The sequence below is a fragment of the Lepidochelys kempii genome, chromosome 3 (assembly GCF_965140265.1).
Source record: "Lepidochelys kempii isolate rLepKem1 chromosome 3, rLepKem1.hap2, whole genome shotgun sequence".
NCBI classification, from domain to species: Eukaryota; Metazoa; Chordata; order Testudines; family Cheloniidae; genus Lepidochelys; species Lepidochelys kempii.
In genome coordinates, this window is record NC_133258.1 from 140,406,090 (window position 1) to 140,432,548 (window position 26,459).

General features: G+C 43.3%; 1 protein-coding gene across 1 annotated transcript in view; it reads right to left on the reverse strand.

Moving 5' to 3' along the window:
- Positions 1-298: 298 nt before the first annotated feature.
- HNRNPU (heterogeneous nuclear ribonucleoprotein U) overlaps positions 299-26,459 on the reverse strand; it is a 296,525-nt gene continuing 270,364 nt past the window's right edge. The window contains exon 14 of the mRNA XM_073338284.1: positions 299-343. Within this exon, the coding sequence (XP_073194385.1) occupies positions 314-343 (30 nt within the window). The 3' untranslated portion in view covers positions 299-313. The remainder of the gene's footprint in view (positions 344-26,459) is intronic.

Sequence of the window (26,459 nt, forward strand, 5' to 3'; positions counted from 1 at the left end):
TGTTGTGGGCCTCTACCCATGCTCTACTGCCACTATGGCTATAAGGGGGTTTAGAACACACAGTGTAAGGTACATACATTGGAAGAAAACATACACGACTGGTGGCTTTTACAGTTATTTTTTTCCACAGGAGACAGCAGTATAGCCAGAGTGCTATTATACATCCTTTTCATTTTGGATGGGAATGAATGGTTCTAACTATCCATGTATTTAAAGTACCTGGATAAGCCTGATATGCATCTACCTTGGCACTCACAAATGAACAGCTGGAAAACTTCCCCCTTGCTGCTTGCAGTCTATCTGTCCTCCCACCTTACGGGACACATTGTAAGTTCCAGAATTGTTGCCCATCAGCAGCACTGGGATGCACTTAAGGACTCGAAAGGTGACCTGAAAAGGTAAAATAAGTGTTTATGTAATGGCTGGTGGGGGTGCTGAAATAATGTTATAACCGTTACATTGCCTTTTTCCTGTACTTCAGCGTACTGCTGCCGAAGCAGAAACCAGACTTGTCTTGTCAAAAGGGTATTACTTAGAGTTCAACCTTAGCCATGACATGCAAAATCCTGAACATGTGTCCTGAACTCCCCATTCAGGGTCAGAGAAAGATACAATTGCTTAGTAAGCAAAACAAACCTTTCTCTCATATACACACTGTAAATAGTATTTGAAATACTTAGGCAATAAACCTATTGGTATCCTTTACACAGATGTCCCCATTTTGCTGCTGTTTCATATATTTCACTGCAAGTGTTTGACAAAACAGCTACATATTTATACTTTGGTTCACGCTACCGGACACATTGCCTTCTGATCTCATAGAGGAGTGTGTGTGTGATATTCTCCAGAGCCTGATGAGAATGGCAGCTTCTCAGTCCCCTCCAAACACTCTAGAATCTCCTCAGCAAAACAGTCTGAAAGTCTTTCTGGCTAATTACAGTCCCCAAGCCAATAGCTGTCTGTTTTCTTGGCTTCCAGTGGAATCAAGACTCTGTAGCCTGTATCCAAAGAGGTACATCTTTTGGGACATATCCTCTGGTCCTGTGTTAATCAGCTGCTGAGTCCACAGGACTGTCACTGACGCCCATATTTATAACCTTTTCCCCACTGAGCTCCAATTGGTTCAGAACTCAACGGTGAATGGGTGGAAGTGCAAAAGTGCTTGCCCTCAATTGCAACCCTGTCTTCAGCTTCAAAACAGCTACTGAGCATACCTAGTAACTTCCCTGCTCTATTTCTGGGTAGCTCTTGGCTCTTTTAGCTAAATTGCCTTGCCCTGCTCTGTGCATGTGTGCAGAGACCCGTTTGCATTGAATCCTCTGTATGTCTCCTTCCCACTGCTTCTCTCCCTTTCTTTAGACTGCAGTATACGCATGTGGGTTACATTTTATGCTCTTTTTTAAAATTTCTTTATTGTGTATAAAGGACTGAATGAATTGTGTGTTTTGGGTTATTTTGTGGGGGGATGGGGAGACTTCCTATTTAACATTAGGAATTTGTCTTGTCTGCCTATTTTTCCTGGAAGACTCGAGTGGTGACTGGAGAACATGTGGGATTATTACATCACAGGGATCAAGTGAGTGAAATCTGAGTGAGCGAAGTGATTTTCTTTTTCGGTTTTGTTTCATGTTTTTGTTCATACCTGCATAACTCAAACAGTTGAGAGAGAGGAAACATTGTTCACAGATTCCAAGGCCAGAAAGGACCATTGTGATCATTTGATATGACCTCCTTTATAACCCAAGCCATAAAACTCCCACAAAATAACTCCTAGAGCATATACTTTATAAAAACTTCACATTTTGATTTGAAAATGCTCAGTGATGGAGAAACCACCAAAACTCTTGGTAAACTGTTCCAATGGTTAATTACTCTCTTAGTTAAAAATTTATGCCTTATTTCCAGTCTGAATTTGTCTAACTTCAAGTTCCAGCCATTGGATCATGTTACACCTTTCTCTGCTAGACTGAAGAGTCCATTAAGTAACTACATGGGGAAAAATATATAAAATAGACTGTAACCAAGTCATCCCTTAACCTTTCCTTTGTTAAGCTGAATAGTTAGACTCAAGGAGCTCAGTCACTGTAAGTCTTGTTTTCTAATCCTTTAATCATTCCCATGGTGGTTCTCTGAACCTTCTGTAATTTATTCACATTGTTCTTGAATTGTGGGCACCAGAACTGGACACAGTATTTCAGCAGCAGTCACACCAGTGCCAAATACAGAGGTGAAATAACTTCTCTACTCCTACTCTAGACTCCCCAGTTTATGCATCCTAAGCTTGCATTAGTCTTTTGACCACAGCATCAGCTGAAAGCTCATGTTCAGATGACTATACACCATGACCCCCAAGGGAAGGAAGCAGTGATTCTGAAATAGAAGAGCCCCTCTTCTGTAAGCATGGTCTCATGGATGGCGCGTGAATCGCTGGCAGGGGGAGGCTAGCAGCCAGCCCCACGCCTTCCACCCGAGGTCCCGGCTCTTCCGTGCCCCCTGCTCATTGCGGCCGCCAGCCCCTGCCCCAGGCTAGTGCCCCCAGAGCACCGGGAGGGCACAGCACCAGCACCCACCCCCGGCCCCAGAGCGCCACACAGGGGAAGCTACAGAGCAGGCCTGGGGGCGGACCATGGGTGGGGCCATGCCTGGCAGTTTGGGGAGGCACAGCCTCCCCCAGCCTATCATACCCACCGTCCATGTGTGGCCTACATTCTTTGTTCCTAGTGGTATATGTTTACACTTAACCATATTAAAATGCATATTGTTTGCTTGCACCCAGTTTACCAAGTGATCCAGATCACTCTGTATCAGTGGCCTCTCTTCATTATTTAGCACTCCTGCAATTTTTGTGTCATCTCCAAATTTTATCAGTGATGATATTATGTTTTCTTCCAGGTCATTGATAAAAATGTTAAATAGTGCAGGGATAAGAACCAATCCCTGCTGGACCCCACTGGACACATACTTGCTCAATGATGATTCCCTCTTTACAATTACATTTTGAGACCTATCAGTTTTTAATCAGTTTACTATGTGCCGTGTTAATTAATTCATTCTAATTTTTTAGTTAAAATGGTGTGTGATATCAAGTCAAACACCTTACAGAAGTCTAAGCATATCATCATCAACAACACTATTACCTTGATGAAGCAAATCTGTAATCTCAAAAAACAAAAGAAAGTTAGTTTGACAGGCTCTATTTTCCATAAACCCATGATGATTAATTTTAATTACCCTTCTTTAATTTTGTACTAGTCAAGTCCTGTATCAGCAAGTCCATTATCTTGCACAGGATCAATGGCCAACTGAGAAGCCTATGATTACCCAGGTCACTTAACCTTTAAAAAAACTGGCACAGCATTAGCTTTCCTCTGGAACTTCCCCAAGATTTACTGAAAATCAACATTAATGGTCTAGCGCGCTCCTCAGACACTTCTTTTAAAAGTCCTGGATGCAAGTTATCTGAAGCCGTTGATTTTAAAATGTCTGACTTTAGTAGTTTCTGTTTAAAATCCTCCAGCAATACTAGTGGAATGAAAAGAGTGTTATCATCACTATATGATGAGATTACCTATTTTTTCCCCAAATACAGAACAGAAATATATCCCTGACCCTTCAATTAAGTGCTATGCAAGCCCACAGTCCACATCAGATACCCCAAACAAGTTCTCTAAGACCTGACTCAACATTCTTTATATTTATAAAGTGAAAAACAAATGTGCAGGGGGAAACTACTCTTTTTTGATACTTTGAGAAAAATAAAAAACTCTTACGAACCTGCTCTTTATATCATAAAGAAGCAAACCAGGGCACAGATGGACTCCAGCCACTATTGGTAGAAGCAGCCAAAACTGGAACTGCTCATGGCAGAGGAGGGACTGCTGCATGGGTCCTAACTGGGGCCACCCCTCCCTCTCAGCACTCTCCTGGATCAAGAACTGTGCAGTGTAGGGGCCCCTGCTCTGGGGATAGTAAGACATAATGGTGCCTCCTTCCCCACTCTTCCACGTAGCCTTAGGTAAAAGCTGCAGTGAGGAGCCAGCCAGAGATGTCTGCAGCCCTTAGGGTAGAACCAGCCACTCAGAACTTTCTAGTTTTGACTGGACTTCCTCTGCCCCTGTGCTGGTTGGCAGCAGTCACACCAGTGCCAAATACAGAGGTGAAATAACTTCTCTACTCCTACTCTAGACTCCCCAGGGCTCCCTCCCCTCGTCTCTTCACCTTAGTTTCACTCCCCTTACTTCCTTTCCTTTCCCTTTTCTTTCTATTTAGTTGATTCCCCTCCCTAACTAAACCCACCTTAAAAAGAAATCATGGAGCTAACATGATATTTGCTGCTATCACACTGTTCACAGAATTGTAGAACTTTAGAGGTCTTCTAGTCCATTCCCCTGTGCTCAAGGCAGGACTAAGTATTATCTAGACCATCCCTAACAGGTGTTCGTCTAACCGATTATTAAAAACCTCCACTGATGGAGATTCCACAATTTTCCTAGGCAATTTATTCCAGGGCTTAACCACCCTGACAGGAACTTTTTCCTAATGTCCAACCTAAACTTCCCTTGCTGCAATTTAAGCCTATTGCTTCTTGTCCTACCTCAGAGGCTAAGGAGAACAATCTTTCATGCTCCTCCTTGTGACAACCTTTTATGTACTTGAAAACTTATCATGTCTCTCCTCCACCTCAAAATCTTCTCTTGTCCAGACTAAACAAACCCAATTTTTTTTTCAATCTTTCCTCATGGGCTATGTTTTCTAGACCTTTAATCATTTTTGTTGCTTTTCTCTGGTCTTCCTCAAATTTATCCACGTCTTTCCTAAAATGTGGTGCACAGAACTGGACACAATATTCCAGTAGAGGCTATATCAGCACGGAGTAGAGCAGAAGAATTACTTCTCATGCCTTACTTACAACACTCCTGCTAATACATCCCAGATTGATGTTTACTTTTTTTTTTTTTGCAACAGTTGTTATGTTATTGACTCATATTTAGCTTGAGATCCACTATGACCCCCTATAGCTGGATGGTCACCCCACTCTGGCCCTGAAGGGGTTAAAACAGCCCTGGGAGAGGGCTGCCCTGGGGAGCCAATAGTAAAAGCAGCCTGGGAGAGGGCTGTGGCTGGGGAAAGAGGAGTGAAAACAGCTGGGGGAAGCTGACTATGTAGCTGACCACAGGTGTGGCTGGCTTAATCAGGGCCCAGCTGGCTCTTATAAGAGGGCTGTGGGCCAGAAGCTGGAGGAGTTTCTCTCCAGCCCTGGAGGGAGAAGGGCAGGGCAGGGCAGGGCAGGGCAGGGCAAGGCAAGGCAAGGCAAGGCAAGGCAAGGCAAGGCAAGGCAAGGCAAGGCAAGGCAAGGGCAAAAGGCGCTGGGGAGGCCTTTAACAAGGCCTACAAAGGTACTGGGGCTGCAGAGGGGCAGCCTGGGAATAGACAAAGGTAGCAGGTCCTACCTCCTTGCCAGTGATGAGTGGCCATTACAGACTGCTGTCTGCCCCTGGGAAAGGGGGCTGGATGATGACTGGCAGTAGCCACTGAGACAAGGTGGATTTAGAGGGTTGGGAGTTCCCCTGGGAGTGGAGACCCAGAGTATGGGGGTACTGCTGGGGCAGAACCCTGAGGGAAAGGGGTACTGGGGTCTGGGAGGGACATGGGGCCAGCAGCAGGTGAGACACCGGCCTGCAGATGGCGCTCTGTAGGTGGGAAAGAGCTAATTCCCAAGATGACTAGCAGGAGGTGCCACACCAGTGAGTTGTTACCTCGCTACACCCCCAGATCCCTTTCCACTGTACTCCTTCCTAGGCAATCATTTCCCATTTTGTATGTATGCAACTGATTGCCCTTTCCTAAGTGGAGTACTTTGCATTTGTCCTTATTGATTTTCATCCTATTTGCTTCAGACTTTCTCCAGTTTGTCCAAATCATTTTGAATATTAATCATATCTTCCAAAACACCTGCAACTCCTCCCAGCTTGGTATCATCCTTAAACTTTATAAGTGTACTCTATTCCATTATCTAAATCATTAAGATATTGAACAAAACTGGACCTAGTTACACACACTCGGGTAGTGTGTTCTACTCCTTCCCCTACCCTGTGTCCATCTGATCTACTGAGACTGTGAACTCTCCAGGGCAGCAACTGTCTGCTACTGTGTTTGTGTAGTGCCTAACACAATGGGCCCTATTCTTGCTTGGCCTTTAGGCACTACGGTAGTAAACGTGATTAGTAATAGCAACAATCCCATTTTTCCTGTTTGAAGGTCACCTTTAAAAGGGAAAAAGAAGAGTTGAGAGAGATGAATGAAGAGTAGAGTCGTTCCTGCCTGTAGACATTACAGTACTCCAGTGACTGCTCCTGCACAGTAAAATAAATAAAGTCTACAAAAATCTAAGTGTTGCAGAGAAAAGAATATTCCAACTATACATAAGTTAGAGAGAAGTGCTGGACTCGGAGTTTCTGCCCAATAGTCAGGTATGACTATAATGTCAGCATTCATATCACAAGCTACCTGAACATTTATTTTCAATGAAATAGCAGGACTCTTCCTAAGACTGAAAATCGCTAGTATTATAGCAAGATTGCTCCATATTCTGTCAGAGCAAGAATGCTTTTCTCATCTGATTTAGCCGAAAGAAATCATGAATAAAACATCTCAGTAGGATTATCTCCAAGAACTATTTCTCTCTGTTCCTATCTTGTATGGATGGCACATGGCAGGTAGATGACAGGGCAATGCAGGTAAACTGTGCAGAGTCCTGTGCCTCTGTGAATCAGGAGTAAAGTTTGCAGGCTCTTCGGTGTGAGCCTTGCCCCTTTTGGAGGCCACTGGTCTCGATGAAGACAAGGAGCGGAAACTGGCACTTTAGAACTAGCGGTTGGACTGGATCTAGCAGCCACCGGTGGGAGCAAAATGTCCAGGGTAGCAGGGACTGTGGCAGCCAGATGTGTGGAGGGGAGAAGAGAAGCAGCAGGCTGGGCAGAATGTGCAGAGAAGTGGTGAGCCAAGCACCAGGGAAGAGAAGGATCTAGTAGGGTTGTCTCAAGCTGGGGGTGGAGGGGATGTGGACAGAGCCTAGCACTCTTGCCTTGAGGGCAAGGGAATGCCAGTAGCAGCCTAAGCTTGTCTGTTGGATTCCTGGGTGCATGCCCCAGCTATCAAGCAGGGCCATTGAAGGTGATTTACCTTGCAATGACTCTTCCTGCCAGCAAGGGGCTCTGCAGGTATTGACACTGAGGACAGGGAGCCTGACCCTGGTACTCTCACTGCTCTATCTGCTGCAGCTCAGCCGGCTTGGAGCAGCAAGGGAGGGATGTGAGAACAGGGACCAGCTGCATGCAGGAGGTACGGGGGCTCAAGGGACAGAATGGAACTAAGTTGGGAGCTGGCTGGTAGGCAGGGCTCTAAATGAAAAGGGCTAGACACAGAGAAGGGAAAGGGCTGAAGAGGGAACAGGCTTGTCCCCCCAACCCCTTGAAACCCGTGTCCCTTGCTCCCCAGCTGCAGTGAGTGTGGATCACTTTCCAGTGGCAGCATGGGTCGGTTTTTGGTGCCTTACCCTCCATCTCAGCTGCAGGCCCAGAAACAGCTTGCCCACCCTGAGGCCAGTCCAGGTAAGGGCTCTCCCAGCGGTGTGGGGGTTAGTTAGGGTGCCGGCACCCTGAGTAGCTGACACACATGGCTGCTGGCACTCCAGTGCTTGTGAATGTGAGGCCCAAGATCCTTTGCTATGATTAAAGTGGGGCTGGATGGTAGGAAGCTGGTGAACCACTGGTCTAGGTAGCGAGAAGCATGTGTGAGGGACAGAGGTGACTCAGACAAGGTGGAAGATGTAATGAAGAGCAACAACAGTTGGTGTGATTAACTTTTTTTAAAACCCACACTTCATTAGACAACACAATACACACATGCTCTTGTAGTGCCACTTTCTATGTAAGCAATTTGTTTAGTTGCTGCAGGGATCTTCTAAATAAAAGAGGAAGGGGCCCAGAAAATCTTTTTATTAAGAGGGGGTTCACTTGCTCTGAAACATTTTGAAAACCTGTTGGCAGTATTAAGTGTAATATAGTAGCCACCAGCAGGGTGTAAATACTAAGGAGAGGAATTGTTTAGGATGGTCTAGAGGGGTGTAACCCAGATTATTTATATTACAGTAGCACCTAGAGATCACAGTGAAGAAGAGGGCTCCATTGTGCTCGGCACTGTACCTGCTGATAATAAGAAACTACTCCTGGGCCAAAGAGCTTACAATTGGGAGAGAAAAGACTGTGTGGGAGAGAGGAAGTATTATCCCCATTTTTACAGCTAGGGAACTGACACACAGATTAAATGACTTCCCCAAGGTCACATACGTGGTCTGTGGCAAAGCAGGACAGTCAATCCAGATGTCCCAAGTTCCAGTCTAGTGCCTTAACCACAAAATTAATGGAACAGAAATGAGCAAAAGAAAATCATCTATTGAACACATTTTTAATAGATAAAAGTCTAGTTAATCTCCCAAGAGAAGTGAGAATCTCACGATGTGAGCTCTGTAAAATTGAACTGGACAAAACACTTGAGCATATGCTATAAGGAACAATCCTGCCCTGTTAGGGGAACGATGCTGTAAATCTATATTTTATGTCTAAGTTCTACGATTCATGCCATGATGCTGTGGGAAGGTATGCTGCATCTGCTCAGTCACCAATTGCATAGCAACATTATTCATGTCTTCTAAGCTTTGCTAGAGTTCTCCCATAACATTACTTTAAATGATGAACTGTACTCTGATCCGTCAGCTGGGCTAGGTTATACAGAGTTATGTGACACAGCCAGATTGATATCTTTGGTCATATTATTTTATGCACAATTGCCCATGTGCAGCACAAAAATGATTTTTTTCAAGCTCCTTATTTTACTCCGATATGTAGTGAAGAGCTAGTACCAAACTACTTTTCTAAGTATTTATATTACTATAATGTATTTATTTTCAAACATCAATACTGGCACCCATATACCAGATTCTTTATGGTATGAACATTTCAATGATCCGGTCCTTAAGTCTAGGACTGTCTCCTAATATCTGCGAACCAGTTGTCTGAAGAGAGTGTGTGGACCTAGTAAGTGTAGCATGGTGCAATGGACAAGACACTGACACAGGAGTCAGGAGACCTAAGTTGTAGTCCTGGTTTTGGGTGACCTTTTAACAAGTCTCTGAGCTGTAGCTTCATCTGTAATTGGAGGTAATAATGCTTAGCCTGCTTTGTAAAGTACACTGTGCTCTGAGAGACTATTGAATAGAGATCTGGATGGAAGTTAATGTTGAAAGGGAAGCTTTAGAAAACTCTTCAGGCAATATTACACAATATTATGAACCACTTCAGCCTTTGGGCAATACATTACTTCTAGTGCCCCTAGAACCAATTTATTCTGCATTTAATCCAGCTCTTCATGTCTGAACATAGAAGTTAGAGAGAAACTCCTCTCCTACAATGGGAGGGGTTTGACCGATCAATACAGCACCAAGCCGCAATACAATTCACATTGCCAGTAATTCACCATTGTTATCTGCGTCAGTTCTACCTCCCAAGCGGCTGTTTTAATTTTTTCATGGGAATTCAGTGATGTTTAAAAGTACATTTGTTTTATTTTGCTAATATTCCATTTTTGATCAGACTCCGAGACATTCTGAAATCTAATGAAAAGCACTTCAAGAGTGAGAAATTCTTGAAAAGATGAATTTCCTCTTCAAGGAGAACTCCCAGCCACCAACACTTTACAAAATAAAACCACACACAGATCTCTGAATTCAGAGCTGAATTGCATCCAGCTCTAGGGTAGAACGTGGTAGCAGTTTTAGAGTGCACAACACTACACGAGAGCCCAGGACAGGAGGAAAAATAAGGCCTTTCGCGTTTTCATCAGCAAGAGGAATTTAAGAAGGCAAAATGTAATTAGCCAAATTCGAATTTGGCCAGGACACTGGGGCTTACATCCTCCTGCAAGAAGTGCCATGGTATCTTTAAAGGCCACAGGTGGTCATGACCTTAACTTTACACCTCATTTGAAACCGTCCAATAAAATGCCTGTGTGTAGTCTCCATCAGGAAATCTTCCTAATCCCAAGACTCATGATGTAAATCACAGACTATCTGTGCTCCAGGATTGCCCTCTCTGGATTACAGAAACAAGAGACAAGAATTGGATCTCCAAGCTAAAAAGGCACAGGGCCACTTCAGCACTAGTTCCTTAATACAATTCTGGAAGGACACAAAAGGTTTCAGGGGCATTTTTAAACTGTCAGATAATCAATACTGAGGCAGAGAAGCAATTGTGGGGGACACAGTTAAACAGATGAGGTGTCAAGTCACGTTTTGACCTATTTCAGATCATAAACATTTCTGCTCTAGTTATTTTTTAAAAGATTCTTTTGGATGCTGTTACTGCTGGAGAACAAGAGGTAAAAACATTCTGCTGATGAGGTGTTAAATCCGCTCTGTCCGAAGTAACATAATTTTACAGTCCTTTAATGTTCCTCTGATAAAGAGAAAATTTAGTAACTCTTGAAAACCACTGCTGCAACTGTTCAAATCACAGGGCTTCTACAGTCCTGTCCTGGGTTTGATGCACTCATAAATATGCCTATGCATGCAGGGCTTTGGAGCTGTGCTCTGGCTCCACTCCAGCTCCAGGCAAAAACCTGCAGCTCCACTGCTCCAAAGCCCTGTACGCCTGTGACAGTTGTAGGCCAACATCAAATGCATATACCCCTGTCTCTCATCTGGCTTCATATTGTGAGAAGAATGGATGCTGAAACTGATAAGATTCTTCTTCTCTGAAATATCCATCTTCTGTTTGCTGTCCATTTTAGTATGTCAGCTCTTTATGAGAACGGAGCAGGCAGGTAAGGCAGAGAGATGGAATAACGTGTAGTAACCCATTCTCCTTACTTGGTCAAATATTTTCTCGTTATTGGAGAACAGATGGCAGAAACAGAGGTGGTGAAGTGGGCCAACAGCTTCTTGGCATATTAGTAACTGAAGACTTGGCTCCCATCATTGGGGGAAGAGTGTGAGGCCATCTTGGGAAATTGAGACAGGCATGCCAACACGCTCAGTAGGAGAGGTGGCTAGATCAGGTGATTACCCAGACCTGAATGCACAAAAACAGCACAGGGATTACAAACCTAGCAGCAGCCTCCACCATCAAAGAAAAAGATGGGAAATTGAGAGCCTGCCCTGCTAGGTCAATGGAGGAGAAGGCAAAGACAACCACCTGGGGCATTTTTTTTTCCAGACCTTCCACTTGCCTGAGGAATCAGCCAGTTGTAGACTTTATCTGAACTTTATTCTTTTCAGAGTACCTCTTTGGATCTGGTTCTCAGTTAGGTGTGGCTGCTGGATGGTGCCCTTCTTCTAAGCTAAGTAGTGCTCATTCCTTAGCTTTCTTGGGTGAAATCCAGCAGTGTGAGAGACAGGAATGTTGTTGGCATTTTATGCAATGCTTTTGAATTGTATAATTGGGGACACTGAATTGTTTCACCTCTGAGGGGTGGTTCTATACAGTGTTTCAACTATTCCTTTGATGCTGGGTAGAGAAGGATCAAAATCCTCCCCCCGCCCCCAATCATTTAGAAGTTCAGACGAGAATCCACACTTTTCATTACCTAATAGGGGCTTGGTTCTGCCTAAAGTTTAGTCCCAAATCTGAATTTTGCAGTTTGGGCCCCCATCTCCAGTGCTGAATCAGTGACGCTTGTATTAAGGATGAACAGAGGTGTTTTGCCTGTGTTAAAAAATGGCTGTGTAGTATTTCAAATGTGTGTTGCTGTTTAGGTAGTAATTGAACAGATTGAGTTCCTCCTGTGTTACCTCAGTCAGTGATTATGACTTCTGATCTCTAGTGTTTTCTGTGCAGGGGACCAGTATAAGGCCCATGCATCACTTAAGTCCTGTTGAAGCTTATAATGCGGAGGCCTTGTATTGGCCCCTCTGCACAGAGGTGAATTTCACCCTGTGTTTCAAAGCATTGAAATACTGTTGCAGTCCTTCTATTAGAAGGCTCATAGAAATTTACTCCCACAGTGACATGAGCAAAAAGCACAGTAAGATTTATGGGTGCTTAATTCTGACTTGTCAGCCTTGAGAGGTTTCATTTGACAGGCTCAGTTCACTTCCCCCAGCCACCCTTGTGCAGATATTTAATATAAAGCAAGATCAGGATACTGTGAATCACTGAGCACGCTTCTGTTCACTGTAAAATCATACTCATGGTTGTGTCTGTCACCAAAGGGGGAACAGCATCTTATTAGACAAATCACAGATCAGCTTGTTTTTATGTTGAATCCAGCTGTTTGTTTTTCACATAGCTCTAATCAGATGGACTCCTACCTGATTTCTAGGGGTAGGGGTCCTAATGTTATCCTATTTATAGCTATAAGGAGGACTGTATGTGTGGCCCCACTCACAAATACAATCTATGGCTCTGTTATCACCTATTGAGTTGCATCACTGAGTGCATGTCTAACTTCTCTCCTTCCCTCTGATGTTGGAGTGTACCATATGAAAAATACATCCTCCTACTGCTGACAATTCTGCTGAACCCTAATCTCCAGTGTACAGTTTAGTATAATCCACTGTCATGCCCCTTGGCTGCCCATCCTCTTGTCTTTGAATTTTGATGAGAAACAAACACATATCCAGATTGCATTATCCATTATACAACTGCTTCATGTCTCCTCTGGCTTGTTTCTGGTTTTACAATAGTATGAGGGCAGAATCTGGCTTTACGTGCAGATAAATTACTATCACTTCCCAACTATTATAAAACAGGTCTGCCTCAGGAAGCATTCTGTCCTGGGTGACTAGCATTCTGTAGGAGCAGATTAATGAAAGCAAACCATACAATTCAGTCAAGGCTGCAGTTCACTTTAAACTGACTTCATTATCTTCCAGGAAAGAAGATAAAGCTCATTAATGCAGTTAACAAAATAAGAGATTCAGTGTGTCTGTGTTTTCCAACAGACACTACAGTGATGGGCACAATCAAAATATTAGACACTTTGACCAATGATAGAAATATTCCTTCAATTGCAAATTTTACGAGCAAATGTTTTATTTGAAAATTAGACTTTGCTCTCTGTTTCAGAGTGCTCTTTGCCCAGACAATTTTTAAAAAGGGCCTATAATACAATATGAACTTTAATGGTGCCCAGAACAATTGATAGAAACTGGAGTAGGCGCCACAATGGGTTAATGCACTTACTTTCACCTTAGAAGACCTAGGCTCAAATTCTGAATAGGTCAAATGAATTTGGTGATCTCATTCTAGTTCCTAATGGTCCTTTGTTCACATAATAGAGTGACACAATTGGCAGTCTCTGCTCAGTCAGGAGAGGCTTGGGATTGGGATAGTAGGAACGTTGTGTGTCAGAATTGAGGTACATTTGGAAAAAACATGTAGAGAAACATGAACAGCGCCTGCATTCCTCTAATCCAGTGACTTTTAGTCCATTATTTTCATGAAAACAAAGATTAACACAGAATTCCAAAGGATAAATTTATAGACAAAGGACAAAATATTATTTTATGGAATGACAACATTATCACACAATAAGTGAAACTGCTAATGAACTCTGATGCCAAATATTAGCTGTTCTAAAACTCTCATGTCAAAAGAACTTTAAGTTGCCTAACAGATACTTGGGATATTAAATGAACAGAATAATTTAAACATAATTTTGTTTATCTATGGAATGACTTTAAGCAGTTTTATAACCAGGTAAGTAAACAGTAACTTTTTTTCTAGGTAGGGAAAAATATTACCCGTAAAGTTGCTGAAAGATCTCACTATATTGATTTGCTCATGGCATACAATGCAATCTATAGTATTTTTAATAAGATGCTAAAATCATATCTAATGGAATTTTTGAAGCAAAACTTTTTTCTTTTTCATGATATTTTCTGTATTTCTCATTTTAATTACTAAGGACATTTACATAACAATGGAATCTTTGGCCAGTATTTTCAAATCTGGTTGCCTAGAGTCAGACTCTTAAACTCATATTTACCCCATCAATGGGAGCTGAAGATGCTCAACACCTTTGAAAATCAGTCTGCTTTTTAAGCACTCGGGTTTTTAAAAAAAATTGCCTGTTTCTTTTTTTTGAATAGTTCACCTAATTTCTGCTCCTAATTCCACCCTTGAGGTGCAGTTTATCACCAAACACTTTATTTTCTGCTGTTTGTTAGTAACTAACACATAGCCCTCGTATGACCTCCTTCATTCAAGGAGGTGAAACCATTTTACAGATGTTACTAAATTCAGCTGGCCAGCACCCTTCCAAGTTCAGTACTGTTAAGACCAGTTTACAAATGGATAAACTGAGCTACAGAGGTCAAGTGACTTGTCTTGAAACCATAACTCAGCTCACTGGCAGAGCTGAGAATAGAACACAGTAAGCCTGACTATCCTTTCCATACTCTAACCCAGGGACAGTCCATTATTTTTTGTCAAGGTCCAGACTCCAGGGGAAATTTTTAAAAATAACAATGATTTTTAGGGTCTGTTCAAAAGCAACTGGTGGGCCAGATTCGGTTCGCGGTCCATCTATTCACTACCCCTACTCTAACCACCAGGTAGGCTCACTGTTCTTTTAAGGAACTAGGGATCGTTTTTCTTCTCAAAAAGAGACTGAAATACCATTGTGACCTGCCTCATTCCTAAAACAGAATAAAGTCATTTCATCCTGAAGGTGGGCAATGAGCGAATGAGCATCTGAACTGTACAGGAAAAAAGAGGAAATTGGCACTGTTTGTGCCTATTTAGGCAATTTTATAAAATCCAGCATCTATGAAGAGCAAAATCTTTTCTGTGAATCATTTGGGAGAAAATCTACTTTACCCTGAACTTGCAGGGAGTTGCTGGGGATTTTTACTGTCACAACTCTGGAGAGGGTGCAGTGGGAAATTGTGTGGAATATTTGAAAATGTAGTTTAGAATCTCAGCCAGTCCCCTCCAAGGCTGGATGTAGTAAAGCACTTGAAGTGGGTAAAACAGGTAACAGAATGTTTGAATTTTTAAAAAAATTCAGTTATTGGGGAATATGATGGGGTATTCATCCCACACAAAGCCTGAAGGGGTAAATTAGGCTTTACGTGCCCTGGCCCTCCTCCAGGTGTGGCCTATAGGTTAATTGGCCTAATTTGCTGATGAAGTCCCCCTAGAAGGGAGCTGGGCATGGTTTATATAGTCAGGAAGCTGGCAACAGAAAGGGGCTGCAGGGAAGTAATTTACAGCTTCTCTCTGGGAGAAGGCAGGTATGTTTGAGGCTATAGTCATCTGTAGTTCCTCCCTGGGAGGAGGGAGTTTGAGCTAGTACACCCAGATTGCTGGGGGGAGGGAAGAGGGGAATCAGAAGCTGTAGGAAGGAGACCAGGGAAGGAGAAACAGGGTCTGAGGAAAAGCAGGCCACAGTTGCCATGGATAGGGTCCCTGGATTACAACCCTGAGTAATGGTTCCTTTACTGGGTCACTGGGGGAGTGGCACTGTCAGGGCAGTGCTGGAGAAGACTGCCTGAACCTGTTGGTGTGAAAGGACTTTGGTCTTTCTGGAAGGGGAAACCATGTAGTGACCTGGTCAGAGGGTGGAGTCATGAAGAGGAGGCATCATGAAAGATGGAGTATCCCTGTTGAAAGGGACATTGGCCAGGCAATGCTAATCCCCAGAACAGCTAGTGGGAGGCACCATCCTGTGGTAAGTAGAGCACCCCATCACAAGGGACTTGCAGAATTTGTGTGTATTTAAAAAAATTATGCTGAAACTTTCTGAAGAAAACTGGGTGTCACTTTTGAGGAAGTCAACCTGGCAGCTAATGACAAATTTACTGAAGTGCACCATCAGAAATAAAATTAATTTTGTTTGACATATCTTGTAACAAATCAGACTTCACACTTTCTTAGTGGCTTACATTCAAGGCTATCAAAACACTTTGCAAACATTTAGTATCTTGTGATATTGGCAAGTAGCACTGACACTGACTCCATTTTACAGATGGAGAAACTGAGGCAGAGCAGTTGAAGGCCAGATTTGTAAAGATATTTTTCTACCTACATAGATTTTCAAAAGCACCTATCTCCCATGGGTGATAATTACACAAGAAATTGGGAGTAGACCCCAGGTTTCCTGACTGGGCTTATGGTTAAGGTACAGATCTGACATTCTTCCTCCCCTGACAGTATTGCAGCTTTTATTATGGAGCTGTCCATCAAGAGTAATTTATTTTACACAGTACTTGTGATTTTTTTTCCCCACTGTTTACACACACTAATTTAAAGTATCTCACCCATTTTCTTTGCAAATTACTGCATTCAGATGAAGTGGCAGCTGCTGTAATTAAGACCGTTAATTACATATTCCCCTTAATTGCAATTATAGGATTTTGTCAATATAGTAAATAAGAATTGTTAGGTTTCCACCGGCAACTTCAGCCTGAGTACAACTCAGATCCTTGTCCTGGTCTCCTCTAGCAAATGCTGAGTCACACAGATTCTATGGCACAGACCTAGAGTCAAATGGAAATTGCAGGAAAAGAACACTGTCCTGTGCGATTACAATCAAGCTTGAAACCAGCATCAACAATTTATGTTCTTCACACAATAAACCAACAGGTAGGTGTATACAGACCTATGCATCCTTCCCCCATGCCCCAAAGAATAATCAACTTGTAGGAGTTTTCTCCACTGAATCCAGCAAAGTGAATACTGTGTTCTGTCTTTTGTCCTGACCAGACCTGATCTGGTCAGGAATTTAGTGAACAATGCCATTTTTTCACTTAGGTGCTCTGGTAGAGTGAGCAGAGTGTTGTGCTGGGAGTCAGAAAATCCTGCCTTCTAATTCTAGCCCTGTCCCTACTACACTTCCCCTCCCCCATGTTGGCTATTTCACTTCCCCCTCTGCCTCTTTCTCCAGATGTCTAAGTACTAAGCGGTTATATTTTGCTAGGCATCCTGAAGTCTGTGGCCATGGGCAGGTATAACGTATAATATACATGCTTCAGGGTGTTTGGATCAGAGTTTTGTTTTGGGCTCATCTCTAAAATAATACTTGAAAGATTTCTGAGGAAAGGATGTGATATGCAAGGGGACTGTTGCCCCCTTACTAACATTCAGTGGGGTGTTTTGGTTGGCTAGCTCCCAGTACTAAAAGCGGAAGGGTCTATGGGAAATCCGGACCCTGAGACTGATAGTCCCCAGGAACAATGGGGAGAGGCCAATGCTCTAGGTCAGCCTGAATGACAGGGCGGGCGGGCTAATCAGTCAGGAGGCCAGGGAGGTCCCGTCCTCCATGTGAGCTGGAATTGCCTGGGTCAGAGTGGGGCTGAGCTAAAGAGAAAGCGGGGATGCAAGCTGAGCAGGGGAGTAGAGCTGCGCCAGATCCAGAGAGAGCAGCCCCTGACATGGGAGTGGAGCTGCAGCCCCAAAGCCAGAGGCACAGCCCAGAGAGAGCAGACTTGCCCTGGGAGCAGAGCTGCAGCAACCAGAGCCAGAGGGGCCAGAAAAGCAGCCCACGAAGCAGGTCAGTGCTGGGAGCAGTCACAGAAGCAGCCTGCAGAGCAGACCTGTCCTGGGAGCAGAGCTGTAGCAACCAGAGGCAGAGGGGCCAAAGAAGCAGCCCAGGAAGCTGGAGGCAGACCAGCAGCAGTGTTGAGACAGAGTGGTGGAGCTGGGGCTGGAGCAGTCCAGAGCTGGGTGCGGTGAACAGCTGGGAAGAGCGAGGGGGACCCTTGGCAGCGGGCCAAGCACAGGGAGACACCTCAGCCAAGAGGCTCTGCAGGCTAGGCTTGGATTGTAACCCCAACAGGGTGGGGGGGGGCGACACTGGAAAGAAGGGTCCTACCACTTAAAGCCTGAGAGCGTGTGGCCACCACCAGAGCAAGTATCCAACCTACAGCACAGTCAGGGCCTGAGAAGAGGGCCTGGGACTTACAAGGAACAGATTGAACTGCCCTGACATGTTTGTGATGTTCCCTGCCACAGAGTGGGTTGATGGGTTTCCTTTAACCTTTCCCATTTTTCCTTCTTTTTAAAATTGTTGATTAAATAACTTGTATTTGCTTTAAATTGTATGTAATGGTCAGTAGGTCAGAGAAGTGCCCAGTGCAGAGAGAGTACCCCGGAGTGGGGACACCCTAGCCCCAGTCCTAGGTGACCACAGCAGGGCTGGGGGTCAAGCCCCCCAGGAATCCTGGGCCCAGCCTTGTTGGGGTTATAAGGACTCTGCCAGACAGGAGAGTGGAGGGGAACCCTCAAGGGCAGGGAGGCCACTGGGTAAGGAAGTGGGAGCGAGGACTCGGATCCTTTGGCTAGCCCACTTCACTGGGGTAGTGCAGAAGCCAGGAAAGTTCCCCACAATAGCGGGACTATTCCTCCGCTTACAGATAGAAGAAGGAAAGAAATAAATTTCAGTTTGTTTCCTATTCTAACAAAGGCTGATAAGAATGAAATCCAATTTGTGGTACATAAAGAATAGACCCTCTCTCTCTTATCCATCACAAAATCATAGCCTTGACTATTTTTTGTAAAAGTCAGGGACAGGGCACAGGCAAGAAACAAAAAATCACAGAAGCCATGATCTGTCCCTGACTTCTGCGAAAAACATCCCTGACAAAAAGGGGAGGGAGGAGGGTCCAGCGTCCTGCCCTTCCCCCCAGTGACTGGGAGCTGCAGGGACCCCATTGCCCAGTAGCTGGGAGGGGTCCCCTGCCACCCTGCAGGGTTGGGGAGCTGCAGGGGGTCAGAGCCCTGCCAGCAGCAGCAGCTGGGGAGCTGTGGGGGGTGCCCCTGCCAGCAGTTTTGGTAGTAATTGAACTACCATCTACTACATGGTTTCCATGACCTCCATGATATAGTCTTAGCCTTAGTCATTACCAGTAACAGAAAATTTGCCCAAATGAGACTGTTGCATTTTACCCTGAACAGTGACTGTAAAAGTGGTGATGCAGGTTTCTATATTCCCTCTGTCTACCTTGTTCCATATCAACTGTGCACTGTTGGTAAATTAAAATTATGGATTTTTTCCCCTATATGCCAGTTCTAGGCTCTGCCAGTTCTAGGCTCTGACAGTTAAGCTGCATTCTTTTTGTTTTACACGTCAATAATATCAAAGGCCAAACTATGGCTTTAGTGATCCTTATATAACACAATGTTCTTTAGATTACTCCGCCAAGGACACCTGTCCAATCACACTGAAGGTTGAGTTTGCACAGGTGTCACTGAAGAAATATTTTGAAGACAATGGGATTACAAAGATGTAGTCAAGGGCTTAATTTAACCTGCAGAATCTTTAGTGGTGGTGATGGGTGAGATAGGCAAGGTGGGTTTATTCTATCGGGGTCTAGAATGACTTTATAAGGTTGACAGTTACCAAAAAAAAAACAAAAACCCACCTTTGTACCTGCCATTCAGCAGATTTTTAAATGGAAATGGGTAATTTTTAGTCACTTCTCAGGATAGAACCATTCTTGCATCTAGTTGTCTAGGCCTCATTAATTTGTGTGATACTGCTGACTGAACAAATATGTCCAAGGTGCACCTATATTGCAAAAACACAGCAGTGTAACTAGCCCTGGATTTAAAAGCTAAGAGGAACCTATAGACTAATCATGAATTTCTAGAGCCAGGGAGTAAATTACTGTTTCTTTCACAATTTCTTATCCAAGAGGCTAACTCAACATTTTTTACATATGATTCGTGGGTAAAGCAAGATATATTCTCCCTCTGCCCCAGCTTATGGTGTGACCATTTGGGAAATCTGTCTGTACAACTTATGAATTCTGGGAGACATTATGGACTCTGTATGTATCTTTACCAAGCTGCAGATTTATTTTTGAGTGTGCAGCCTTTTGCTCTGTCCTTTTACCTCCATGTTGGACTGAAATTCCAAAGGGTAGTGGCACAGGGCTGACCGGAAGGGCTGTTATCTCAAGGAGATCCTTTTATTCAAATACAAACATCCTAGACAACAGGTTGGCTCCTACCCAGGAGAACTGGTTTGAAGAGAAGAGGATGCCTGCAGGCCAGGCTTGCAATGAAGTCACTTGGCAGGTGTCTGCGATCACCAGAGGTGGCTGATCTGGGCGTCACCTGAAAGAGGGGACTAGAAAGTTTATATATATTAAAAAAAAAAAAAAAAGGGGGGGGGGGGACTGAAGTGGCACTACTCAGGGTCTTCAGCTACTTTCACAGTTCAAGCTGAGAGAAGTTGCTGCAGGATTCTGATGAGACAGCAGGAGTCCTACCTACCTGAACTCATATGGTCCCCCAAGGATTCTCGAGGGAGGGGGTGAGCTAGAGTGATGAGCAGTGTGTTCAGGAGGTGTTTTTTCTAAACTATCTGCACTCACTGGTGCTAACCTCTAAAGAGGTTTGAAAATCCTGTGCAAAGATAGGTGTAGCACTTAACACAAACACATCATGTGCCCCTGAACAGTTAACCTGCCAATCCAGAGCACTACAAGGGTGAAGTTCTGGGAAGGGGTGTGCATAAGCTACAAGGGTATCCAAGAGGTCAGGGGCTAGGCAGTTGAACTGTGGGATCCCAGCTTTCAACAGGGGATGGTAGACAGAATTTGCACCAGATGAGTGTGCCTAGAAACCCCAGCCAGGGGCAATGCATGGACTCTGCGCAGACTCTAGAGACTTAAAGCACACAGGGATTCAGAGTTGGGATCCTCTCACAGCAGTCTGTGTGTCCAGGAGGGGAAATTTTACGAGATCTGTGACACATGGACTGTAGCTGATGTGATAATGAATACTAGAAATTCCAGGCTCAAATTTTGTTTCCAGTTGTCAATTCCAGACAAATCAGAGCTCTACCACCACTCAGGAGTGGATTAAGATTTGAGCCAGCAGCACTCAACTTCAGGGCCTTCAAACATTCAAGCTCCCATCCCCAGAAAGACTTTTGGACTAATCCCTGAACTGCTTGCTGTTATTCCAGTCTCTTCCTCTGTGCAGAATCTTCTTCCTTGAATTTCTCCAAGTTTCCCCTGGTCAGGAGAAGCTCTTGGGAGGCCAGATTCAGCAGTCACAACTTATGCAACTCAAGGTTTAGGAGCAACTATTATACAGAAGGGGGTGGGGGGAGCCTCAAGGTTCAAATTCTAACTTAGTACCCACCAAAGTTCACCAGTGTGGGCTCATGGTTTTAGTGTGGGCTCATTTCTAGTTTCCAACTGACTGTTAAGTCAGATTCCCCTCCCACTCAATCATTCCCACTGTTTTTTAATATTAAATATTTCAGCATTAGTAAACTGGATCATGGATGTACATACTGATTTGTCTTTTTAAGAATAAAATTGCTGGGACTGTATCAAACCACTCAGGATTGGGTTTCATTTATGACACACCACTGGAGTGGAATGTCACAAAGCACCATGCGGTGATGTAAGCAGCTTGTTCTCATGAACAGAAGGAAAGCTTGCAGTTTTTCTGTATCCTTCCCTGCAGGGGGAAGGAACTTTACTCAGATGTTCCTTGTTTTGACTTCCAGCCTCCTATTTGCTAAATTTCTTTCAGTAATCCATCTAAAGCTATAGACTTGACTTGCAAGTAAGTGTGGTGGTGAAGGTAAGACCTTATTAGACTGTATTTATACATAACCCTTGTGAACCAGAAAAACTCTTTAGTAAAGAAAAACTCCTTGAGTTTTTATTGATCCTGGGAATCAGAATGAATTTAATTGCTTGAAAAATAACTCCTTCATTGTTAATCAGTTAGATAATTTAGTTTCAAGAACAAAGTGTGTAGGAATATTTATGGAGTAGTCTGAGAAATAGTTGATCATTTAGGTTGAGGATCTAGATTAGAGGTTGGATGATCAGATGGTTAAGTCATTGGTTTGGGACTCAGAAGATCTGGATTAATTTTATTAGTCTGCTACATAGTTTGTGAGACTCTTGGGCAACTCACTTCATCTGTGCCTTGATTCCCAATCTGTAGGAGGGGAATAATGTTTCCTTTCTTGCTCCCTTTCAATGTCTCCTCTACAGACTCTGCAAACTCTTTGGGTCAGGGCTTGGGTCTTTGTATGTTTGTGCAGCACCTAGCCCAGCGGGGCCCCATATGGCACTACTGTAGTATAAATGTTTCACCCCTGTGATGCCACTCCTGCATTCCTAGCTCAGCACAAGGAGGGATTCTATGGCCAATTTGTCAAAGATTACTGAACCTGTCCATTTGTACACATGCAAACAGCCCACATAAAACTCATCCACTGTGCACGCAAGTGATCAGGCTTAAACAATGTGTTTGCAAGCATCTGTGCACACATTTTGAAAATAGGGCCCTTAACATGTGCACAGAACAGAATTTTTAACAACTTGATGGCAGGAATGAAGATTTCTAGGTACAAGTAACTATTGCTGCCCCTAGATAAACTGTCAGTGCCAAGTCTAAAATACTCCCAGTCATTAAGATGAAATAAACTTCCCTCTCTCCTGAACAGCACCTAACTCTCTAGCACCAAGACAATTTATGTGCTAGCAGCTTTAGGAGAAAGCACTCTTAAGGCTAAACACACAATAATTGCAAATGGAGAGAGTGGGGGTGAGGGAGGGAAAGGAGATGAAAGCAACATTGGTGCTGCTGACAATGAAGACAACAGTTATGCAGAATTGGCTGTCAGGGATATGGAAATGTTGGTAAATATAACAGTGAATCTCAACAGCTCATATTGTGTGTGCGTGTTGGAGTTGTCACATTTATATGTTGTATAGCTACATTTTCCAAGACTGACTAAAATTAACTAAGGCTTGAAAAGTCTTTTGTACACTAAGCTGGATAGCAGCAAGTAAAATTCCTTAACATAATTAAAATGAGGAGGATGCGGTATTACCAACATAATTTTTTAAAAGCTAGGTCATGCTAGTAGCCAGAGTAAGAATCTGGGATTAAGCTAGTTTCCGGGGCAGATGTTTTAACATCTAACTCAAACGGCAGGGTTAAAACACCCTCTAGTGAATTAGATGCCATGGCAAGACCACATAGCATAATTCACTGGTGCTATTGAAAGGCAACAAAATACAGAACCTGTCCCATCTTTTCCAAATACTGGTGAGTCAATGTTTGTATAAATCAGCCACATTTCATTCCTTAGCTGACAGAGTAAATTACTGCTTAATTATGGCACGTTTGCCATAATTGCAGATTGGTCTGATTAATAAATGAATCTGACAATGAAATTCTGCTTTCAGAGTCGCAATACAGTGCTACAATATTTAAATTATTGCCTCAGTTTCCTTTATTCATTTCTGTTCTAAGACCTGTATGTATTCTAAGATCTGCAATAGCATGACCCAAGGACCTCTTGATGCCATCTCAGAGGGCCCCAGGGGTGCATCTGGGTTACAGGGATCCCCTGGGTCTGGTATTTAAATATTAGTTCACAAGAGTGCCATGGAAGGCTGTAACATGCTGCTGGGGTTACCCAGAGCTATTTTACCTCTCTACCTCAGCAAGCATAGATTTTGCTGGTGATTAGTTTGAGAGCTCCCTGCCATGCCAATCTCTTCCTCACCAGCAAACTCCTCAAGGCTCTCCCAGACCAAGCCTTGCCTAGCAGGTGGTAATCAATGAACTCCAGCCCCCAAGCTCCTCCAATGTTTCTCTGAAGTGCCCAGCCCCTACCACTGTGCATGTATAGAAGGTATTAAGTTTGCTGCTCTGTTAAAGTCAGTATATCACAGCTTGTTAATTTAACTGAGGTAAATACACCCTTCCCTTCACACAGCACTGAATTGGATTATAGTAAAAATAAAAACAGTTTATTAACAAAAGAGCATGTATTAAGTCAGAGATTCTCAAACTTGGGGGCATGCAGAATGTATTCTGGGGATGTGTGAGAAGCTTTTAGGGGGGAAAACCTTGCTGCACACATTCAAAGCTGGGCAGTTGAAGAGCAGCAGCTGCTGACTGGGCACCCTGAGGGGCATGGGTGTAAACCACTACAGACCCAGAAGGGGCGGCGGGGGGGGGGGTAGGGGAGTGCAATCAAACAAATTTTGAGAACCACAGTATTAAGTGATATCAAGTAAAAGAGAAAGGTAGAGATGGTTTCAAGCAAATGAAAGTGAAAACATCCATCTAAAATTTAATCTAGAAAGATTCTTTGTTCAAGATGGTTTCTTTTACCCCAAGTCTCCTTTCTAGCTTTTTGTAGGCTAGCACCCATCAGAGATCGTAGAAGTATAGGCCTGAAAGGGACCTCAATAGGTCATCTAGTTCAGTCCCCTGCACTTAAGGCAGGACTAAGTAATAACTAGACTATTCCTATCAGAAGTTTGTTTAACCTGTTCTTGGAAAACCTCCAGTAACAGATTCCACAACCTCCTTAGGCAGTTAGTTCCAGTGCTTAACTACCCTGACCATTAGGAAGTATTTCCTAATGCCCAACCTAAACCGCGCTTGGTTCAATTTAAACCCATTGCTGCTTGTCCTATCCTCAGAGATTAATGAGAAATTTTTCTCCTTCCTTCTTATAACAACACCTTTATGTATTTGACAGCTTATGTCTTCACCCCAGTGTTTTCTCTGGACTAAACAAACCCAATTTTTTCAATCTTTCCTCATAGGTCATGTTTTCAAGGCCTTTAAAATCATTTCTGTTGCTCTTCTCTGGACTTTCTCCAATTGTCCACATCTTTCCTGAAATGAGGCATCCAGAACGGGACACAATATTCCGGTTGAGACCATATCAGTGCAGAATAGAGCAGAAGAATTACTTGTCTATCTTGCAACACTCCTGCTAATACATCCCAGAATGATGTTTGCACTTGCTTCCCCAACAATGTTACATTGAGCCATTTAGCTTGTGATCCACTAGAACGCTCACATTCCTTTCCACAGTAATCCATCCTAGGCAGTCATTTCTCATTTTGCATGTCCAAGTGATTGTTTCTTCCTAAGTGAAGTATCTTGCATTTTTGGTTATCAAATTTCATCCTATTTACTTCAGCCCATTTCTCCAGTTTGTCAATTATTTTTAATTTTAATCCTGTCCTCTAAAGCACTTGCAACACCCTCCTAGCTTAGTACTGTCCACAAACTTTAAGTGTACTCTATGCCATTATTTTCATAAATGGTTTAGATATTGAACAGAACCAGATCCAGGACAGATCAGTGTGGAACCCCACTTGATACGCCCTTCCATCTTGACTGTGAACCGTGGATTACTCTCTGGGAATGTTCTTTCAACCAGTTATGCGCCCCCCCCTCCCCCCCTTATGCATCTAGGCTATATTTCTCTTGCTTAAGGTCATGAGACAATATCAAAAGCCTTACTAAAGTCAAGATAGATCACACCTACCACTTGCCCCCTATCCATAAGGCTTATTACCCTGTCAAAGTTATTAAGTTGGTTTGACATGATTTGTTCTTGACAAACACATGTTGACTGTTACTTATCACCTTATCTTCTAGGTGTTTGCAAATTGCTAGATTTGCTCCATTATCTTTTCAGGTACTGAAGTTAAGCTGACTGGTCTAATTCCCCAGGTTGTCCTTATTTCCCTCTTTATAGACTGGCACTATATTTGCTGTCTTCCAGTCCTCTGGAATCTCTCTGGCCTTCCATAAGGTTTTGAAAACGATTGCTAATGGCTCATAATCTCTGTTAGCTCCTTGAGTACTCTAGGATGTATTTCATCAGGCCCTGACTATTTGAAGACCTCTTACTTGTCTAAGTAATTTTTAACTTGTTCTTTCCCTATTTTAGACTCAGATCCTACTTCATTTTCACTGGTGTTAACTATGTTAGACATGTGATCACTAACAATCTTTTTGGTGAAAACAAAGGTATTCAGCACTTCTGCCACTTCCACATTTTCTGTTTATTGTCTTTTCCCACTTATTGAGTAACAGGCCTATCCTGTCCTTGGTCTTCCTTTTGCTTCTAATGTATTTGTAGAATGTTTTCTTGTTACCCTTTGACTGTAGCTAGTTTAATCTCATTTTGTGCCTTGGCCTTCCTTTAAACTTGTCCCTACCTGATTATGTTAACTTTTTATGTGCAAAATAATGCCTATTGGAAAACATAACCCCAACTATACATACAAAATGATGGGATCTAATTGAGCTGCTACCAATTCAGAAAGAGATCTTTGAGTTATTATGGACAGTTCTCTGAAAACATCCACTCAATGTGCAGTAGCAGTCAAAAGCTAACAATGTTAGGCCCTATTAGGAAAGGGATAGATAATAATAAGACAGAAAATATCATACCACTATATAAATCCATGGTACACCCACATCTTGAATACTGTATACAATTCTGGTCAACCCATATCAAAAAAAATATTCGAATTGGAAAAGTACAGAGAAGGGCAACAACAGTGACTGAGGGCATGGAACAGCTTCTGTATGAGGAGAGATTAAAAAGACTGGGACTTTTCAGCGTGAAAAGCAGACTGGGGAATATGATAGACAACT